The 23,609-nt window shown below is 43.9% G+C and overlaps 1 protein-coding gene across 1 annotated transcript; it reads right to left on the bottom strand.

Moving 5' to 3' along the window:
- Positions 1 to 458: 458 nt before the first annotated feature.
- Positions 459 to 19,421, bottom strand: LOC105890702 (SH3 and cysteine-rich domain-containing protein 2). The gene is made up of 11 exons (XM_031566886.2): positions 18,717 to 19,421; positions 10,921 to 11,233; positions 8,181 to 8,275; positions 6,317 to 6,401; positions 5,866 to 5,984; positions 5,367 to 5,532; positions 4,374 to 4,438; positions 4,109 to 4,191; positions 3,455 to 3,506; positions 2,103 to 2,240; positions 459 to 985 (listed from the first exon to the last, which is right to left on the bottom strand). The coding sequence occupies exons 1-11, from the start codon at positions 18,807 to 18,809 to the stop codon at positions 887 to 889; spliced, it is 1,308 nt and encodes a 435-aa protein (XP_031422746.1). The 5' UTR covers positions 18,810 to 19,421; the 3' UTR covers positions 459 to 886.
- Positions 19,422 to 23,609: the final 4,188 nt, after the last annotated feature.

Here is a 23,609-nt window from a genome sequence, read left to right on the forward strand (position 1 = left end):
ACTTAACTGACTTAAGCTGACTTAACACAATCCCAAAAAAATCCAATTCATAAATTCATAAGCATGCGTCCTTTTTTCCCTAGGCGCAATGACTCAGTCCCATAATGTTTTTAACCAGTGCAAGAAATCCGCTTTTCTCCAGCCTTGCTTTTCCATTCACTTCCTCTTCTCCCAGTGGCTGATGGGTACAGAGTCACACAATCAAGGGGCTTAGATAGTCTCTGGAGGAATGCGTCACTCGTTTCCATGGAGGGTGTAGGAGAAAGCACTATGCTACAGGACACACATTCTCTAAGAAGGCAGGTGCTGGCTGTTGGCTAATCTCCAAATTCACTGTATGCATGTGTGTGTGTGTGTGTTTGTGTGTGTATGTGTGTGTGTGTGTGTGTGTGTGTGTGTGTGTGTGTTTGAAGCGTGTGTGTGTGTGTGTGTGTGTGTGTGTGTGTTTGTGTGTGTGTGTGTGTGTGTGTGTGTGTGTGTGTGTGTATGCAGGTGTGTATGTATTCATGTATGTGTTTTTGATTGTGTATACCTTTTGAGTATGTCTACACCTGTCTGTGTCCGTCTGTGTGAATATCTCTGAGATTCGAGGGGATTACAGGGGGGACTTTGTGGAGTAGCAGAGTGATGTCTTCGTGCCAGAGAAGTCACATATGCCGGGTGGTTGGGTGGAGAGACGGAGATGAGACTACAGTGCAGCAGCGGCGACGTAGAGAGAGCAGAACTAAACCACTGGAGGTACTCAGGGCTGGGATTGGTGTACTGAGGAGTGGTGGCTAGCCTACGGGTGCCTGGGTGGGACAAAAAGGCGGTCGGGTATTGCAAGGGAGGTACTGTGCGGATGTTTGAGGGGGAGCACTGAGGGGGATCCTGATCCCTGCTGATGTCAGATCTCCTCCAGGGAGTCAGCTGGGACCAGACCTCTCTTCTTCCCACTGCTCATCTTCAGGAAGCCTTCGCTGTCCTCATCCCTCCCAACACAAATCTGCCACACACAGAGAGAGGGAGAGAGGGAGGGGTGGATAGAGAGAGAGAGAGAGAGGAGAAGAGAGAGAGAGAGACATGGCGTGAGCATGAGAGATAAACCATTGATACATTTCATCCATTATTCATCTAGGTAACACCACTGTCTGCTACACTACACTACACTGCACTACACTACACTACACTACACTACACTACACTATTCTACATTTAAAATGTACTAAACCATGTTATATTGGAATTACACAAATTAGAAGTGGTGAAAGAAGTGATTCTTTATTTAAAAGGTTTTTCAACCTGGGCCCTATTTTTAACTATCAAAATATGTACAGTATTGAGTTAGAGTGCTATAGCGTCTAACTGCAAAAGATAATGACAACCACGTGAATAACATCCATTTATTTTTGCCATTTACCATATATATATATATATATTTTAAGGTATAGACATAGAAAAGTTAAAGACTTATTGTATCTGTTGCAGTGCTACTTAACCTATTCAGGGACGGAAATTATTTTAAATTTGTACTTCATGTGGATACATTATAGATTAAGGAATGTATTTATGGCAAAAAAAATGATATGTGAGTCATTTTTGACGAGCTCTTGTTTCAAAGCACTATAACTAGGAATAAACACCAATTTCATGTATCCTTAATTTAAACAATTCCATTGAAATGAGTTGGTTAAGTAGTGTCTGTTTTACAAGGGACCAACATACAGAGTTACCAACTTCCAAGGCTGATGAAAATCAGAGTTTTTAGCTTGAAGTCAAGACATGCACTGAAGTCAATGGGATTTTAGTGTGAGACAGGACATTAAAAGCACAACAGTTGGCAACCCTGTAAATACATTTTGAAAACTGAAAGAGATTTGCCAAAAGATACGCCAAAAGTATGAGAGTTTGGAACTAAATTTGCAAAACTACAGTTGCCAAATACATTTTGTAAACTGAAAGAGATTAAATGCTGTGTTGATTTAACACATTTCATTCACGCGCAACCACTGTGCAACCAATTGTGACATTGCAATGAAGTAAATCCGACAAAATATTTTCCTCAGTGTATGTAACAAAGCACTGTGTAGTGTGAATGTGAATCTAATGGTGTGTGTTCTCACCTGTGCCTCCTTCACTGCCATGTGACCCATCCCCCGGTTGCCATGGATACCCTGCGTCACCCGCCACACCCTCTCGCCGGGACGGACCCGCTGTACGAAGTTAGCGGGGAAGAAGCCCACCTTGTCCCCACACCTGCCCTGCACACGCCGGGAAACAACACCTCAGACTGCTGCTGAGCCTGGAACACATCTGGTCCTGATCTGGGACCTGTGAGTCGGCGCTGATCTGGCTCTGATCTGGCTCTGATCTGGCTCTTAATTCTGGATCTTATTTCTGGATCTTACATCACTTTGAATAAACTTTCAGCGCACACATAGTTAGCTAGTAGCCTATCCGGACATCACTCTCAAGGCTGTTATAGATGGAACACAATGACCATACTTGCCTCTCCCCTACCCTTCCCTTAGAAAAGGAGACGAATGAAGGAGCTAAGTCACAACTGATGACCAGTGCTCAAATGGTCACTGAAGTTACAGGTCCAAAATGCAGCTTTCTAACAGCAAGCACTTACCTAATGTGTGCTGCCACATAGTTGGAAAGATAAAGTATCAGAATTAAAATAAGAACATTTACATGAAGAATTCAATTCAGCTACTATGCCGCCATGTTGCTTTTTCAGTCCTGCATGCATATGCATCATTTCAATGAATAGTTTTTTTCTAAAAGAAGACAGGTTTGAGCGTAAATAGAGTAGAGACAGTTATTAAATCTATATCTATTATTTAACGTCAAAGAAGCTAACCGCTGAATTCATAGACCTCAGCACTGGCAGAAACACAATTTAAAAACTCAGACGGTTCATTCCCATTTGTGCTCTCAGCAACCAAGTTCATTATATCTCACGAAATGTTCCACTCCAAACAAATTGGAAAGTGACAAAGCACCAGGAAGATGGCGAAAGGAAGAGAAAGAGGGCAAGCACTGGAGAATTGGCCAGGCACTCAACTCCATCTTAAGTGGGCACAGGCCATTATACATTCAGCGGAGGATCTTTCCAGTTGAGCTGGTATTAAATGCCTTCTATTTCTCCCTTTACAGTGTGTGCCCAAGGAAATTAACTTTTATCGCCGCCTATTTATATGGACTGAAACTGGGGCAGGTGTGTGCTCATTTGTCTTTTTTGCCATCTCTTTCTCTCTCTCTCACACACATACACATACACACACACACACACACACACACACAGAGAGAGAGAGAGAGAGAGAGAGTGAAGGAGAAGGAGGGAGGGAGAGAGAGAGAGAAAGAGAGAGAGAGAGAGAGAGAGAGAGAGAGAGAGAGAGAGAGACCCTATGTGACATATTACATACTATATGTAAAACCTGCTGTAACTACACAACCCTCCAGTACTCACCTTCCACCACTCCTCGTTGGAGTCATCAGTGACCTGAACTCTGTCACCAGGACTGTAAGAAACACACAGGGAGAGGATTACACACACACACACAAACACACACACACACACACACACACACACAGCAAACTGTGGAGTGACAGATGGTTCAAAGGTCCCTGTGGTGATCCGCCTCTGTTTTGTACCTGTGTGATCCTACCCTCTCATTCCTTCACACACACACACACACACACACACACACACACACACACACACACACACACACACACACACACACACACACACACACACTCACACTCACACATACACACACACACACATGCACACACACAAACATAAAAACACACACACACACACACACACTCTGCCCTCATTTTAGCTGTGCATCTTATTCCCAACCCTGTTTATCCCCACCCAAACCTCTATTTCTTGCTTACACAGCTGTGTGCCTATTCACATACACACTTACACACACACCTACCAAAAAAAACAAATAACCAGCTTAATGGAGGGGATGGGTTATTTTCCCCCTTTCGGAGAGGTCCATTTTATGTTATCACAGCATTCCCAAAATACTGTGTAACCTGACTGGATACAAGCAAATAAGCTCATACAGACGGGGAAAAAAACACACACACAGACGCACACACTCACTGGAGTTCAAGGTCGTTTGGCTCCTGCGGCAGAAACTTATAGAGCGCAACGTAGGTATGGATGGAGTGCACCTGTCTGGGCACCTGAGAGAGGAGAGGAAGGGAGGAAGAGAGGGAAATAAAGAGAGAGGCAGACAGGCACAAGAAAGAAAAAACACAAACACAGGATTTCAGTAGCTGGGTGACAACATTATTTTTTAAAAAGAAGAAATGATCTACAGCTACAGACAAAGCAAGCAACTAGATGATAGATGAAGAGTTCTTACTTTCACAGCATCTTCTGCTTCTGCTTCTGCTTCTTCTGTCTTTTCAGACTCAGGCAGAGGGGAATCTGGGTAAGGGAGAGGGGAGGGACGGGCGGTCATCTCTTTACTCTCAGCGAAGGCAAGGAAGCTTTCTATCCTGTTTGACACATCTCACCCCTCAGTAGCTGGACAACAATATACCTGACATCTTTAAAAATGGCAGGACAGGAGGCATAAATATGTTTACTATCTGCCTTTGCAAAATACTGATGTCTTCGTTGCTGGCAAGCGTGGAGAACATTACTGCATGTCATTGTGAGTGAGACAGGCTGGCGCTCCGATGCCCGCCCACAGGGTGCCACAGACCAACTGGTGCGTAATGGAAACACTGACGACGCGTACCGGCTGCACAGTCATTACAATGCAAATCAAACACGTCCATTCACACATTCACAGAAAAAACGCACATTAATATTTTTTTTGTCTGTGTGTAAGTGCCAAGAAACAAAGTTCAGTTTATCAAGTGAGTTCAGCAGGCTACCCTGCAGCATAAACCGTGCTAATGAAACGATAATGGCAAAACATTTTGGAAATTGTAAATGTCATGAGTAAATGTCATGGTATGTTATCCACCCTGTGGAACTATGTACAATCCAGAAAAACACTCATTTACACACACACTCTCTCTCTCTCTCACACACACACACACACACACACACACACACACACACAAGGTGTAATAGTGTTTTCAGTCTCAAATATATATCATAACTGTGAACTGTGACTCTGAATATAACCTTGTCTTGTGTCTAGTGTTTGCCATCAGATTGGAACTCTGGGCTGAGACAGGGGCTGTGCCCTTAACGGCGGTGAAACTGATATCGCTGCGTGTTATCGGTTCTCGCCTGCTTATCATAGCATGTGGAGTTAGAGGCCATGAGGCTTGGAGATGTTTTTCATTTCGGAGGTGCTGAAGGCGACATAGGAGATTGGGGTCGTGGGTCAAGTTCTTACCGCTGTCTCCTGCCTCCTGAGCCTCCTGAGCCTCCTGAGCCTCCTGAGCCTCCTGGGCCTCCTGACCCGCTTCTTCGTCCATCCCCATCGGCCCCTCCTCTCCCTCCTCTCCCTCGTCTCTCTCCTCCCTCTCCTCATTCTCGTCTCTCTCCTCCCCCCCTTCTCCCTGAGACAGACAGATGAAGAGAAGGGGCATGGAATAGAGATGATATGTTTGATTAGGAGGCAGAACCTCTGCCCTGTAAGCATAGGCCCTTTAAGGACTTCACGTCAATTACTTGGTTCTTCATTGGTTGAATGACCTCACGCACTCAAACAAACACACACATATAGACACGCAGACACATAAACACACACACACACACACACACACACATTCACTCTCTAAATCACTCACCCACACTCACATACACACACACACACACACACACACACACACACACACACACACACACATACACTCTAAATCACCCACCCACAGACACACGCACACACGTACCAGGCTGTGGGTAGGAGATTCACACACACTCCCAAAACTGGAGCGACTCATCTGAGCCAAAGAGGTGCCATATCGCAGAGCTGCGTAGACAGGATCCACACGAACCCTTGGGTCTAAAACTAAAACACACACACAAACACACACAGGCAAATACCCACAGAGTGGGAGGAGGGGAAAGAGGGAGTGTGAGAAACAGAGGAAAAAGGCAATAAAGGGAAATAAACTACGATTCAAAATCACAAAAAGAAAGGGGAAAGGGAGATGGTGGATAAGTAGAGAGAAGAACAAGACGGACGAAACAGAGAGGTAGATGGAGAACAAGAAAGAGAGAGACTGAGAGAGAAAGACTATCTGCATAAAGGGTTTCTGAAATTAGCACACACATAGACAGAAAGAGGGCAGGAGAGGGAAAGCAAGAAAACAAGGGGGGAGAGGGGAGGGGCAGACTCACCTGGGTTAGGCTGAGTCTCTTTGACCGCACCTAGCTGGTCGTTGCCTAGTAACGGGGAGCTAAAATTGCGTTTGAACATCCCGGACTGGGGAGCAGGGAAGGAGAACAGAGAGAAAGAGAGAGAGAGAGAGAGCGAGAGAGACAGAGCGAGAGAGAGAGAGAGCGAGAGAGAGCGAGAGAGAGAGTGAGAGAGAGAGGATCATTTAGGAGATTAATCGTGGTGATGGGGTACGTTACTGCTGCAATAAACAAAAATAAAAGATAAAACAATGTGACATCCACTGAAGAGGCAGCAGAACAATGGGTCCACTGAGAGCACCGGTAAACAAAATGAAGTTTCCACACTATGAACTTCTTTATTAAAGCAATACATTTTTGCTTAGGTCTAACTGACATTATCTGTGCAAATACGGATATATACTCACCGACCACACACACACACACACACACACACACACACACATACAGACTCACTCACAACGGCATACACAAGGACTCTCTTGGGTATTTTTTCCTTCTCTCACAGGCTGCTGAAGTGAACACAAACACAAAACTTACTTAATTACCAATCAATACCTATCACCAAATACAAACACACCAACACTAACACCAACACACACGCACACACACAGACACACGCACAGACACACACACACACGCACACACACACACACACACGCACAGACACACACACGCACAGACACAGAAACAGACACACACGCACAGACACACACTTTATCTTGGGTCCTCTTCTGTAACAAAATATCGATCCGTACCCACTGAGTTTGGATGAGAGATCTGTCTGTCTGCAGATCTCAGACTTACACGCCTCCAGACCACCGATGTAAATCATGTTTTTCATCCCATCTCTATATTTGCTGTGTGTTTTAGTCTGACAACAAATGTACTGATGAAATCATCCCTCTGTCTGTCTCCTCGTGCTCTCGTTCTTTACCCCGGGTGATTGTGTTTGTGCTATCCAACTGTTCGCCATCACATTTTCAGTCTCACTGAGCTGGCTCAAAACCAGCAAATCTCTGCATAAAGTGGACACCATTACACAATGTGTTAGCGATGTGCATGCTTGAACAGACTCTACATCATGGCTCACAGCCTTGCTTCAGATGGGAGTCAATGCATCAAGCTGCTGAGGAAAAACATGTAATAGTGAAGCTATGGCGTTCCATGACTGAACTAATGACTTGTTTTGGAGCTACACCGACTTCCTGCAGGTTTGACAACATCTAGAAAACTCTGTGTAAGTGTGTGTAAGCTTCATATGTGTAAGTCTAGGAACTCTTTCTCATTGTGTGCTAGTGTCACAGGGAGGGAAATTTTTTTGTGATGAGCAGAGTTCGCGTGTGTGTTTGACCAAACTTGGTTCTGTCCCATGCTGCGGGGACGCCGTGTCTCATTGCTCATGAGAAATGGCAATCCTCAAAATAACCTCTTAGCATGTATATGCTGAGTATGCATGTGATCCTGTGTGTGTGTGTGTGTGTGTGTGTGTGTGTGTGTGTGTGTGTGTGTGTGTGTATGAGTCTGTGCATGTGTATGACATGTGATGACAACATAATTAGTCTCACACAGCTCCCACAGAACTGTAGGGGAGTGTGTTTGTGAGTGTGTTTGTGAGTGTGTGTGTGTGTGTGTGTGCGTGTGTGTGTGTGAATGTGCATGCAAGCTGTATGTCTGTGTCTATGTCTGTGTATGCAAGCTGTAACTATTCTGTGTGTGTGTGTGTGTGTGTATGTGTGTGTGTGTGTGTGTGTGTGTGTGTGTGTGTGTGTGTGTGTGTGTGTGTGTGTCTGTGTATGTGTGTTTGAGAGACAGACAGAGAGAGAGAGAGGCAGGATAGGCCTACCTTTCCTTGGCAGGGCTGCTGTGAGAGTTCAGAGGAGCACCAGAGGTGTGCTCCCATCTTACAGGTCTTACAGCGAAGCCCCTGCTTAGAATTCCCTGCAGCCAACAGAAGGAGACAGAGAGTGGGGGAGAGAAGGAGGGTAGGGAGAGGGACAGACAGAGAAGGCAGAGGGAGAGACAGAGAAAAAGGGTTAATGTAGGTGAAGTGTAACAGACGAACTTCTGTGGGAACAAATCATGTGGCTAACCATGTTTGGAGAGAGAAGGAGCAAGAGACAGCGAGACAGGCAGTGGCAGGGGAGCCAAACAAAAGCTACAATCAGTCAAACTGACAGAGCGGCTTCAGGGCAATGAGCTGGGTCATGGGAATACTAAGTCACACACACACAAACACACACACACAGTTTTGAAATCTGGCACACATCTCTGTCTGACAGTCTCTCAAAAAAGGGGCTTTTATTTCCTAAAGAGTTGACCTGCACACTGTGTGCTACAGGAAATGATGCACACCTTGGCTGTATTTATGCCTCCATTTATAAACGCATATATGTGATTACATCTGTGAGTGTCTGGCGCGGGTTGTTTGGACAAAGCTAAAGAGAAGGGCCCAGTCGGAAAGGTCTGGCCAAACCTCCTATTAAGTCCATCTGTATATTGCATTATGAGTATGCCTTCAGTATTACAGCGCCATTTATCCTCTTCCTTTGGGCAGTGCTGTTGTAGACTGACATAATCCACACACGGCTTACAGAATGAATGTGATATGAGCCTATGTTTAATATAAATTTACAAGAGCCCAACTGCCACTATGAATATCTCCTTTGTTTTGATGAGAATGGGACATGAAGGGGGAGGTTTCGTTTTCAAAGCAGGGCTCTGGACAAAAAAAATCCTTGGGAGCCATTTGCTCCTGAACCTAAAATATTTAGGTGAAACAAAAAAATAAAATCATGTCACACACAAGTAAACAAGTTACTGCCCATCAAGAACTCTTCGATTTCAAAATGCAGGCCTTCTTGTAATGACGGTAGGAGGCAGATCATTTTGCTAGCTCCCCTCCTTTGGAATCATTTTCCTTCCTCTATCCGTGAAGCACTGTCACTAAGTCTAGACTTGAACCTTTCCTCTTTATTACTGCCCATAGTTAATCCTATGGCACTGGAATGGTGTGTGGAGGTCCAGCACTCACTCACTGCAGAGCCTCTCGTGGAAAAGGCTGCCTTTCGTGTTGCCTTTCTGCGACTGGCCTGCCAGTTGGTATAGTCAGCTCCAGACCATCCTTGTGATGGTGTTGGACCAGCATGCAATATCCCTCAGTTATGCTGCTATAGGCCCTGGCTGCCAAGGGCCTCTCGTGTGTCCTGCCGTACAACCTCTCCTTCCTCCTTTCTCTGCCATCCCTCTGCCATCTGGCTACTGTAACATGTCAATTTTAATCTGTGCTCTAACTTGTCTCTCTTCTCCCTCCATAGAGTAGCACCATTGTTTACATTGCTGATGGTTGTGACCATTGCTCTCCACCATTATCACTTATGTTTACATATAGTAATATATAAGACATCTATACCCAAGTTGGTCGGAAAATTGATACAGCGTGGTATCACAATTTGTTTGGCATAGCATTATATTGATACAGCAGCACCGAGTATCACAATATTTATTTATTTATTAGTATGCTTTAAATATTATTTTGGCACATATGTCTTGTCTGATACCATTGCGTCTGAACTCCACAAGATGGCACAAGGCCTCGTTCTTCTCTTCACAGTGGAAATTGGAAAGAAGGTCGGAGTCGAGAACCAATTAACCGCGCCAAGATGGTTGCAGAGATTTAATACATGAGAGAAATAAATCGCAATGTATCGTAGAATTGTATCGCAATACTTGCTGCATTGTAAAATTTAAAGAATGGCAATAATACCATATTGTGGCCCAAATGTTGTGATAGTATCCTTCTCTACATTTTGCAACCTCTATTGTATGCTTGTTGTACGTCTGCCCCACGTATGCCAATATGATGTATAAGTATTTGCTTGATGCCATGTATGAACTACCTACCTGCCTTTTCTTTTTCTCACTTCCCCTTCCTCCCTCTTTCTATCTCTCTACTTGGCCAGCCTCAAACAGATGGATCCCCCTCTGAGATGGGTTCTGCTCAAGGTTTTTTCTTGCCAGCATCACCTTGTGCCTTGGGCTCTATAAAGAACTTTGAGACTATTGTTAACGGAGTTATATACGTGCAGCGCAGTACCACTGAAGTATTTCATGAATGACAATACCAGCTGAAAACACCAATACCGATTTAGGACATTTTAAACAACTTGTCCTACACTTTAAACAACAATAAGTGCACTTGTCCTACAGCCAGAGTTTTTTAGTTGTTGCGATATATATTTTTGTACCTGTTCTGGACATTCAGACAAACGCTAATATTGAACCCTAGAAATGTGTTCTCTTGGGGGACGTCACCGCTGGTGACTGACAGGGAACGAAGTGGGTGAAAAATAAAAAATGTAGGTGCACTGGCGGCCATTTCAGTCACCATCTGGAGCCCTTTAAAGTGCTTGTTCATTGCTTTAATTGTGATCTTTCATCGCTCATAATACATTGGCCACAATGACAATAACCAGCACACAAGCTCATCCAGGTGCGTGCACAAAAGCAATGCCAATATGAGAAGATTGCAGTGCCCTCTTTTAATGACTGATGCCTGAGGCCTGCTGCTCGACCGAAAAGCTTACCCACAATGACGTGCTTGCAGAGCTGGCAGCTGGTTGGCCGACGGAACACATGCTCCAGGAAGCAGTGGATGAGCTGGGGGCGTGTCAGTGGGATGGAGGGGGTGGGGCTCGAGGAGGGGTTGGGGCTGATGGAGGGCGACAGGGACGGAGAGATGCCACTGGAGAACGGGGTGCCCGGCAACAGGGGCGGGGAGGGCGGCGAGGGGTCAGACTGGAAGTCGGGGGGCAAGCGGGCATCGCTGTAAGAGCGCTGGAAGAAGTTCTCCACGCTCTTGCTCCGCATGAATTTCAGCGAACACTTCAAGCGCTGGAGCTAAGACACAAAAAGAGGGAGAGGGAGGGGAGGAGAGAGAAAGAGAGAGAGGGATTAAATCAAGACCATAAATGATGAGGAACAAGGACATGATTGATTAAGAGAGCGGACTCTCAGACATGTACAGCCAGTTGAAGGACTTCACATTGATTAGTCTGCTGTCCATTGATTCACTGATTGATTCACTGAATGACTTAAAGGCTATGCAATTGACTGATAACCAAAGGTTATGCACACACACACACAGACACACACAGGTACTTTTGAAAGATTTCATTCAGCGAGAAAGAGAGATAGGAGAGAGAGAGAGAGGGAGAGAGAGATAGGAGAGAGAGGGAGAGAGAGATAGGAGAGAGAGAGAGAGGGAGAGAGAGATAGGAGAGAGAGGGAGAGAGGTGGTATGTGGTATGGGGTGTCCATTTGAAATCGTGACATGCCACGCCAGCCCATAGCACTGACATTTTGTTCAGGCTCACCACACACACCACTGAAAAAATTACACTGTACATGAGTCATACACAAACATACACGTTTTTTTTATACTGTAATGGTTCAATTCACACTGCCAGGTCCCCAACAACCCCTTAACAACCAGTTCCAAAAAGACACACACAGAGGATCAGATTGCTCTATTTTAAGGGTGAAAACATTTCAAGAACAAAAAAAAACTGGCAAGACCCTCATTCACACCGCATCCTCAGCTGAGGTAAAACACCTACTTGTCCACAGCTCAGCCATTTGTGAGGTCACAACAGGGATTGTACAGTAGGTACTGCTGAACTGATATGATTTGTCGCTTATAAAGGGTTTCGTTAAAAAATCCATTAAGAGTATTTCAGAATAAATCAGACTATTCTAGAAGAGTCAAGTAAATCCAAACCGTAAGTGTTGACAAATGGCAACAGTGGGGACTCTAATGTTCTAATGAGATAAAAGCCTCTTCAAACAATCAAAACCCTCTCAAGGCATTTGTTTGTTTCTGAGCAAATCATGGCAATCTAAAGAACCGCTAGAATTCCCCTTTGGGTAAAAACAATCAAGAGCGCATGACAACTAGAAGAGCCTCAGGTGCCCAATCAAAACTGCCATCATCAGGCTATTTCCCGGGGAAGCATCCTCTCTGTTACCACACATCACCTTAGCAGCATCCTCTCTGTTACCACACATCACCTTGGCAGCATCCTCTCTGTTACCACGGAGAAGCATCCTCTCTGTTACCACACATCACCTTGGCAGCATCCTCTCTGTTACCACACATCACCTTGGCAGCATCCTCTCTGTTACCACGGGAAAGCATCCTCTCTGTTACCACACATCACCTTAGCAGCATCCTCCCTGTTACCACACATCACCTTGGCAGCATCCTCTCTGTTACCACGGGAAAGCATCCTCTCTGTTACCACACATCACCTTAGCAGCATCCTCCCTGTTACCACACATCACCTTGGCAGCATCCTCTCTGTTACCACGGGAAAGCATCCTCTCTGTTACCACACATCACCTTAGCAGCATCCTCCCTGTTACCACGGGGAAGCATCCTCTCTGTTACCACACATCACCTTGGCAGCATCCTCTCTGTTACCACACATCACCTTGGCATGCCAGTGGGCTGGAAGGTCCTCTGATGTATTAATCAACCAATCAAAGAAGAGCACAAGCACATGGCCTGGCGCACAGGAGATGAAAGGATAAAAGGTTAATGAATGCGTGTGTATGTGTGTGTGTGTGTGTGTGTGTGTGTGTGTGTGACAGAGAGCGTGGCCCTGTGCACCATATCGGAATGGTCGTCAATACCATCTGAGGGGGAGGGTGCATCACTCTGGCCCTAAGGTTAATGTGTTTCTGTTCCTGCCTTGGATACGGATACACACACACACATACACACACACACACAGGTGTGCACACACACGCGTGCACGTGTACCTGCACACACGTCACGTCCTCTTCTCTGGAGTGTTGGAGTGAGATAAGGAGGAAACGAACGTAGGTCTTTACATCACATCGTAGGTCTTTACATCATTAGCGTCTTGTAATTGCTACTGATTCAGTCACTGTGTGAGTTTGCTGCCTGCGTGTGAAAACCAACCTATTACACTTTTGACCAATGCCCGCTGGCTCTTTGAGTCAACAATTCAACTGAGAACTGGGTAGAGAGATGCATGTGTGTTGTCTGTGTGTGTGTGTGTGTGTGTGTGTGTGTGTGTGTGTGTGTGTGTGTGTGTGTGTGTGTGTTTGTGTGATCCTGTATTGCTGTCTCTCATGGGAAGGATGGAAAAGATCAAGGGACAGAGAATACTCCAGGTATACACCAATCACCAAGGGCAAACAAATCATGCACACCAACAGAAACAAATCAAGCTGGTTGTTTTTCATGTGAAACAACACACACTAATAATGCAAAGTAGTGTGGAGCAATTCATCTTCAAGGCAATAGGATGCAACCTTTCTTTGGCAAACTTATTCTTCTCACATCCCCCCCCCCCCATACACACACAAACAAATTAAGAAGCTTAATTTTAACACTCTTTTTCTTACTCTGTTTCTCAAAAAATAAAGACATCTGCTGGCACAGCTGTTTGGTGTCTCTCTGTCTATTAGCCTTTTAAGTTTCTTCATTCAGTCAGTCTTTTATCTTCCCAGTGTGATTTAGAGTTTCTCTCTCTCTGTCTCTCATTATCTCTCTCTCTCACACACACACACTCACACTGTACAGAAAGCATAGCTAACGATGGTGTATACTGTAGTCAGGGCTTGATTTGAGGGGGGAGATGGGGCTGCCATCCCACAAAAAATGATTTAGCAAAAAGCATCCCCCTTGTAAATATAACGTCCTTTTTTGGATTAATGATATAAATGCATGTTAGCAATTGCCTGATCTTGAACAGACTAGGTAGACCATCTATCTTAATTTTTTTAACAAATCGACCACTGACTAGTCAGTCGTTGAGTATTTTCAGTGACACACATACAACAGCTGATGTACAGTATTCAGAGTTATTTCCAGTATAGTAAGGTAAAGAAGGCCATATTACATTGATGCACTTTTGAAATGAAATCCTGCAAAAACACTACAAGAATGTAAATACATTATTTTGCTATATTAATGGTAATTCACACCGTGTGGAAGGGATATGAAAAGAAAAAACAAAACCGGGAAAGATGAAGGTATTGAGGAAGAGGGCAGAGAGGAGGAATGAACAAAGGAGAGAATGTCATGTGGCAGATAACAGCACTCGTTACGCGAATGATGATCGATCTCTCGGCCAGTGGAACAAAGATCTGATGGTCTGAACATGACTGATGAAGAGGAAGAGACAAGGGCTGGGTGGGTCAGTCGGTCTCTGTCTCCCTCTCTGAAATACCACCTTCACATTCTCTCTCTCACTCTCTCTCTCTCAAACACACACACACGCACACAGAGAGAGAGAGAGAGAGAGAGAGAGAGAGAGAGAGAGAGAGAGAGAGGTTATCACCAGTGGAGTATTGCAATAATTTCAGGCGGGCACATCAATAAAACTGCTGAAATGTAATTATGTTTATTCCACAAACAACAACCTCAAGCAGTCATATAGAGAGATAGCGAAAGAGCGGAGAGGTGTGGTGGTGGAGGACGAAACAGAGCATACAAGCATGGTGCAATCCATCTTTATGATAATAGGCAATAGGATCAGCAACCTTATCCTTCCCCATCTGTCAAAAATAATGATGTCCATTACATGGTCTGTTTCACAACACAGTCCTTAAAGAACATTCTAGAAGCTCTGTCACAATGTTTGACTTTCAGTCTGCCCATCAAATCCAATTCAGTCTAGCTTCAAATTTAGTGCAAACCTAACCTCTCCTTCTTCTGCAAGGAGACAACCTTGAGCAGTGCCACACTTCAATGGGGAGACTTCAACGTCTGTGTAGAGTACCCAGCATAAAGTGTCCTGATGACTCATTTTACAGTGGGGCCTAAATGGCAGAATTACTACCACAAAATATAATGGTGGGAAAGAGAAGTGAGAGTATGTAGTGACATTTCCCTTGCACTTCAATGGTTCCTGTTATGTTGCATTCATCTGCAATCTAAAACATTTTCACTGAGTCTGATTGAAAACTGTGTTTTTAAGGGAGTTTTTACTGATGGTGCTTATCAAATTAAATAGTAAAAGGGAACTTCTTGAAAGAGCAGGGAAATCTCGACAAAATGCACACAGATCGGTCTTTTAAAAATAGCTGGTTTGGACTCATATTTTTCAAACCCTCAAAAGTGCTAACAGGCAACACCAAGGCAACCAAAATGATATATTGAGAATAAAATCAGAAGGTCCCCTGTGATACCTGGCAGTGGAGGTTGGGCAGCAAACAGAGGCCAGTGTATTCAAGAAGCACTGGATACCATCTGCCATTATTTCTACAGCCTCTGGTCATGAGAGGCTTCAGGCATCAACCCTCACAGTGAGAGAGGCAGGGGAGGAAAAGAGAGAGAAACAGAGAGAGAGAAGCAGAAAGAGAGAGAAAAATAGAGAGAGAGTGATAGAGAGAGAAAAACAGAGAGAGAGAGAGACTTCTATTTGTCACTTGTACTTGTGACAGCTCATCAGTGCTTCATTGTGCTGACTCAGTGATCCCGCTGACACACTGCCAATCACTGACAGAGAACAGCAAGGAGGCAGGAGGGGAGGCAGGCAGGCAGAGGGTTAAAGAGCTCTCTGTCACTGGCCTAATGAGGCGACTTGTGTTTGGGACTATATCTGTGATGCAAAGAGGAAAAGAATGTACCATTGAGATGGACAAATTGAAAAAATAGATGGGCTGGAGGATGGATGGATGGATGGCTGAATGTAACAGGCTTACCACTTCCATGAGGGTACATAAATGATGTTTTTCTGCTTGTTTTTCTTCCCTTTTATTCCATTCATATGGGACTGGCGTGAATACCAAGTGGAAAATGGATGAATAAACTCAGCACAGAGCATTTGTATCGGTGAGAGCTTTTGATCCATCCAGCTGCAGCGGCGAACCTAATGCGTGTGGCACCAAAATGCCATGCTCTGCTCAGTTCTCTCTCTCACCCACACACACACACGTACACAGACATACTTCAGAGGATAGGTTTCTATTGCTTCCTGAAAATGTTCTAGATTTTAACCTGTGTGACACTGGTGAACACATTTTCCAAGGCCTCAGTAATAAAACGTTGATTGCATCCCCAATAACACATGTCTATGGCCAGAGGCAAAGATGGGCAAAAATACATCAAAATGTATTTTGATACAAAATACCCCTCAAATAAATGTATTAAAATAAAATACAAAATACTGGTGCCAGAAAATGTAACAAAATACAATACATGTATTTTGTATTTAAAATATAGAAAATACTTTTTCTGGATTTTCCATTTTCTCACAGTTTGGTATAGCAAAGCATTCAGGTTTGGGCTATATAATGTACACAAAGCTCTGTGGAACCCCACAAAAAGGAAAAACAGTCACAGAATATCAGTGTAACTAAGCAAAGCAACTTGATTGATTATGTATATATATATATATTTGCAGGCAGCAGCTGTGTGACTCGTGTTTTCACAAAACAGGGCTCTCAATGCAATCTCTATGGCTTCCGGGAGGGCTCGCCCCACCATGCTTTCGTCATACGTAATTGCGTATAAGGACGTCATACGGCTTTGATCAAGTCACAGGCCGTGTCTATTACCGCGCACTTGCACACTTCAAACACTGACTTTCAGTGCTTAGGGCGTTCACACTGACAGAGCCAGAAGAATTAAGGGCACTGAAAGTACCCGGATGGCGCACTGCAAACGATCAAAAAATGCAGTGTGAAACGATGGACACTACTCGCCCTAAACGGGCGCCATCTTGGCTACGTAGCGGAAGAGGAGGAGCCCTTTCGGCAGCTTTTCAGTTTGGAAAGTTGGCTGACTGACGCTTCGCAAATCACTTCAACCATTATTGCTGGTTACAATAACTGTGTTATCTGATAGTACAGTGTCTATTTCTCGGTAACTTTTGAAAAATCTAAGCGAGAAAACGCCAAAAGATGTACATTTACGAACAAAACACGGCTGTCAGCGGAGTTTAGTCCGCCATCTTTGTTTGAAATTTCCAGTTGGCCGGAGGAAGCTGGAGCACAGATTTATGGGTAAAAGGCTCGCACATTTGCATCTCTCAGTGTTCCATTTGAGACAACACTAATCAGCGACAGAACGCACTACAGATGTAAGTGCTTAGTGTGCACTACGTACTGTATTGCAGTGTACTTCGTAAAGTGTGCGGTAATAGCCACGGCCACATTCTGTCAAGATGGCTAACGTTCAGTGCAACAACTCGATTCGCTCTTTGAAAGAACTTTCTTTAAGTTTTCGAACACAGCCCTGTTTTGTGATAAAAATGGATTTAACATGAGAGTCAAAGAGAGAGATCTGGGACGATTTCCATTTCGCCCAAAAAAGGGGCGGGATCATTTGAAGCACCACTTTTGCATGACTGTTGCCTGATTCGACAATGACATTCAGAGGCAGATCAGACAATGACATTCAGAGGCAGATCTCCTTCTGCCTTAACAATGGAGAAAGTATTTTGAGTATTTTAAATACAAAATGACTCCACTCTAAAGTATTTTGTTACAAATTAGGTTCGATTTTTTATCGGCCCTATCAAATACAAATTACAAAATACTCAAAGCAGTTGAAATATGTATTTCAAATACAAGTAATTGAAATACTTCAACTTCAATATTGAAATACTGCCCATCTCTGGCCAGAGGTAACTTTGCATGACATCCCCTGCCGTTTTTTTAGGTGTGCGTTTGGACTTGCTGAATTTCAGATGTCTTTAAGCCTGTTGACACGTGAGGTCAATAATATCACAACACGCACACGCGCGCGCACACAGTCATACAAAGTTGTTACTAAAAAACGACCCCTGAAATCTGACAGCATCTGATAAGCAGAAGTCGATTAGAGTCTTTTTCGCCATATCAATAATCACTGGCAGACGTGGGGCGCAGCGTTGAATTGACACGCACAGACATTCATGCACGCGCACACCACACACAAACACCCGTACCACCCGTACACATAAAAGTAGGATCGTGGTTTCAGTCTGTTTAATTTATCACTGCTCTTGCGTCAGGCGCCTCCTGCGAAGGGACTGACGCAAGACGCGCGCAAGCAATAGGTAGGTTAATGGAAATGGACTCGCAGTCAGTGCAAACGAGTTTGCAAACAATATTATTGTGAGAGTAGAATTATTTATAACCTATTCGTTTTCGCCACATGAGCAAGTGACTCCAATACAAATATTTAATTTGACGTTAAATCGTTGACTGGCCATTATAGCAAATTAAAGACAAATTGCCAAACGATAATTGTATTCTATTCGAGTCAGATTATGTGAAAATGGGATTTAGTAATAGGGGATATGCACTTCAGTGTTTGCACGAGCTCATCATCTCTATCTCCAAAGAAAAGTTTGGCTCTTACCTTTGACACGGGCGTGATGGACATAGTGCTCGGTGACCGCTGAAGTGTACAGTGGGGCTGTGACTCGTTCTCCATCTCGTTGTTCTCCGTCATTTCGAGTGGATATCGGTTTAAAAGTTTCAACTGTGTGGCTTTGCGCACCAGTTTTGAACAACTCAAAATAATCCTTAATGAGCGTTGCAAAAGGGGGGTCTGTTGTCAAAATGGTTTCACGGATCAGGAGGGGAATGCATGAGAAGTGTTCGGCTCCGGACCATGCATCTGCTCTCTCCGGAAGGGTGCAGAACGTATCCACCGGCAACGAGAAAGCTCCCCGCCTGAAGCAAAAAAGGACCACTGCCACTCCGCGCAAACAATACGATAAATCTTTCAATGCGTGATACAGAGTGGTGTATGTTTACTTAAAATGGCACTCTTCTCCACGGCAGGTGTTATGGCTGGCCACGATGGTAAGCAACAATTGAGTATTGCGCTCTGAAGCGGGATCTTGTAAACGATGCCTCCCAGGAAAAAGCTTGTAACCCGCTGTGCGTCCAAGCACAGACCATTAAGTATCCACAAACTGGGTTAATTCTGCGTAGCAGAAGGAGAATGCTGGCTGGGTTCCACCTCCAACTCAAACTGTCGATTGCGCTCTTGTGTGTCAGTGCAGGGTCGCAATAGTAATCATTCAGGGAGGTAACCCAATTTAACGCCAGTGTAACGGTTACCACACCTCTTTTGTGGGTTTCATACTAAGGATTGGTTCATGATGCCACTGCCGGAAACACCTCTTTCTCTTGCTTCAAGTTTTGCATTTAAATTAATTAAGTTAGCTTCTATCCAAGATAACTTAGAGTACCTTTATGTAGCCTATGTGTGTTGCCGGTTATCGAACCATAAGGGACGAACAATCAAACATAATGATTATAACAACGTTATAGTTAAAGTTCAGCAACCAGTGGCGCTCGTGCGTGATCCAGAATGTGCAGTTGTTAAAGGAAAGTGGTAACTAAGAAAGAATGACTTACAAGGACTTCAATAAGAGAATGTCTTCAAAATGATCGTCTCTTTCAACTATCAATGGTCGTTGCACAGGGATATGCTCAGAAAATGCAACCCTACGTAAGTGCTCACGCTCTGTGAGATTGTAAAGGTAATTAGACTAAAAAGATAAAATAATTAAGTAGCTAATTTGCTGGGGTGCTTCACGATTAATGAGGTATGTCCTTGAAAATGCTTCCAAGTGGCTACCTTGAGGTACACGACTGGAAAATACCTTACATTCCAAAACCCTAACCTTCTTTATACAGAATTTACAAAGTCTTGATAATGTTTCATAGTACGGATCATCCAAAAATGTTCCTTGTGTTCATTCTCATTTGAGGCCCTACACATCATCCTGTGGCAGTGAGGGATACGGATAAAATGCTTAGTCATGTGAATTACCCTCGTTGTCAGGGCAGCTCAACTCATTTTTAATTAACTAGTCCCGGTCGGTCAACTTGCCCTCTAAAACCATCTGCCCTAAATTCTCCAGAAGCCAGTGAGCTCCACTCCATCGGTCTTTGCGTTATGGAACGCACCGTGCAGCAGCGATTTCGACGGTCACTTTGGATCAGTGACGATTGAAGCCAGAGTAAATTCTCCAGAGGCAATCCTGCGTCTTCTTACTGAATACGTCAGTTAGAACCGGGTGAGGCGAGCTGAGATTGACATTCAGGCAAACTGCTCTCACTTTACAACTCTTACGTTATAACTTTTACCTGTCCACAACCCAGAAGGCTCAAAATTGCCTTTGCCTCACTGTCCTGTTCAGAAAACAAATCATCATTTTTTTTTCATTAAGACTAATGAATGACTTTCCGGCATGATGTGCAAAACGTAAAAAAGTCTCACAGCAGGAGTGTGACCAGGTTGAACTATGGTGTGTGTTTGAGTGAGTGAGTGAATGAGTGTGTGAGTGTGTGAGAGAGAGAGAGAGACTGTGTGAGTGTGAGTGAGTGAGTGTGTGTGTGTGTGTGTGTGTGTGTGTGTGTGTTTGTGTGTGAGTGAGTGAGTGAGTTAATTCGTGTGCGAGTGAATGAGTGTGTGTGTGTGAGAGAGAGAAGAATGGTTCAAATTCTGCATCATTCCTATGTACAGAATATCTACTGATTCACATCATTAGACATATTCATACAGCCCCCCCCCCCCCCCCACACACACACACACACACACCGAATGATAATGCTATTGAAAGATTCAAGTTCACTGAGGAAGGTAGGACTAAAGGCAGTGACAATATCAAGATATGAATGTCTTTAGGAATGCTACTACCTGCCAGCTATGACATATACAAACAACAGAGACACTACAGGAAGAGGGGGAGGGTAACAGTCTAACACAGACCAGAGATAATCGGTAAAAGTGTGTGTGTGTTTCCATCAGCTGATTGAATGCACTGCAAGAGCACTTCTCTGTGTGCATTCCATTATTACCAGAGCTCAGGGATATGTGGATATCCCCCTCACAATAAACATTATTATTAATCCCTACATCTAAAGGCAGACAGGACACACACAGAGAGATAAAGAGAGAAAGAGAGAGATAGAGAAAGAGAGAAAGAGAGAGAGAGAAAAGTAAAAAAAAAAAAAAAAAAAAAAACTGGTCACTTCCCCAGGCTCTGCTTTTTCTTATTTATTTTATTAATTTATATATATATACAGTAGACACAGCGAAAAGGCCCACCACAATCACAGAGTACGGTTGGATGTTTGACTCAGCAAGCACCAAGCAACAGATGGGCTGGAGGGAGGTGGCATTTGAGGGTTGACGTTGTTCCAACCTCCAGCCGTCCTGCTTTCATTAGCTGAAGACATCAATTTCAAACCGTGCCGATGGACCAAATGTGGTCACCAACAAAGACCAACAGGAAAATACACCCAGGCAAATTCATCCATCCAAACCAGACCAGTCAATCTCCCAGAGAACATAACACTTTAATCACCTCACTGGGCCAAACATAAAACCCCTCTCCATACAAACCAATAGCTACAAACCAAAAGGAAAAAGAACAAGGAGTGAGGGCTTGAGTCAGAGAGAGAAGAATAAAGGGAGAGAGGAAAGTTTCCAAATGTCTCCCTAGAGATTCTACAAAGGCTCTGTCAGCGTTTGATGACATCAAGGTGGCCTGGCACCAGGCTGGGAGCGGATATGGGTCTCTGCAGGAGTGCCGTGTGTGTGTGTGTGTGTGTGTGTCGCAAGCTCCGTAGGCTCACGATAAATTATATACCGGTCGAGGGGTAGGATAGGACCAGCGAAGTCAGTCGAGGCTGGAGGAGACATTTTACAGTCCTCTGAGGACCAGTGTAGACAGATGCCGGCTCATGTGTGACGCTGTCAACATGACGAAGATTTGCTACGTAGGGATCCGGAGCTGCTAATTTCGGAGAGAATGAGAGGTCCCTGCCCAGCCGTCATCAGTGCGACCCAAATGCATAAATCTGTGGCGCACTGACACCACCACACATACACACTCCTGGTGCCAAAGCCGTCTGCACTCACCAAGCTGTTCCTATGGCAACCTAGACATCCCTATGTGCCACTGCCATCTTGCGGAGGACACAAGAATGTCACATACAATGTCCGAACGAGAGAATACGGTATGTTTAAAACACAATTGAAACAAAACACATGTACTATGTTCCTCTCATCTGAGTTATAACCATTTAAAATACAACAGGAAGAAAAAACGATATTTATTACGCTTGTTAGTAGGCTACCCTGCAAATGAGAGAAAATAAAAAAAATGAATGACTTTCCAGAGCGCTTCGCCTGAAATAGTGGCCAAAGACGATGGAAAGGCGCTCCGCCTTTTCTATAGTCTTACACTAAAGAGTATATAACAGTGGGTCCAGACCTTCATCTCTGAGGAAATTCCTATTGTTGATGCTCTGCTGGAAAATTCTGTGCCATCGCTGAGACTGGGTTCAAAGCCCCCCATCCTTTCACTATAGTGGTACCAAATACACAGAACAAAGTGTAGATAAGCAAGCACTGATAGGCTAGGTGATACTTTCTGTCAAATATGAGGACCTCACGATGAAAGCCATCGCACCTGCCAACTGTTTGGGCTTAAGCAATCTCTCATGAGCAAATCATGGCTGCGCCTCCGTTAAATCCCTAAGGGGACACATTTCAGGGACACATTTCATAAGAATCTGATTGAAACGAAGTCCCTGTTTGAACAAGATGAGAGATTTGGATTTATCACAATAAAGACAAAGTAGAGACACAGAAGAAATTGAACCCAAACATGAAACATTGGGACATCTAGAAACTTCTGAAGTGACCATGCTCAGTTTTAAATTAAGTTTACACCAGACAAATATTTCTATGAACTATACATAATCAACATAAATACACAAATGGTAATGGTTTCAGGAATATAGAGAGATATTATCACTGTTCCTTCAAGATATAAGGTGATGTAACTTAAGTCAGACTAAAAAAAACAGTTACCAGAGGAAGAAACATTCACTCTTCTTAGAACAATGGAATCATTAATATTCAGCATACAAATTGCACATATATTGCCTTGAAATGAATCACAGCCCAAGAGGTAACGGGAGGGGTTGGATCCATAATTTTTTACAAGACTACACTGAGCTCATACCTGCTGAAACCATTTCGAGAAGCAGGCAAGAAGACACATCTTAAATGCCAGAGAGCTGTTTCATATCAGATGTTTTACCATTTTAAAACATATGGGTTGTATACACACTCCAGCTCTCCCTGTCTATTTAAGGCATCTGTCAACAAACAGCTTTACTAGATTTTTTATTTGATCAGTGAAATAAAACACAGGTCTTAATAATATAGTTATATATTTATTCATACATACAGATTCATTTATATCTGTTAATTGTAAAA

This window comes from Clupea harengus, chromosome 1 (assembly GCF_900700415.2).
Source record: "Clupea harengus chromosome 1, Ch_v2.0.2, whole genome shotgun sequence".
Taxonomy (NCBI): domain Eukaryota; kingdom Metazoa; phylum Chordata; class Actinopteri; order Clupeiformes; family Clupeidae; genus Clupea; species Clupea harengus.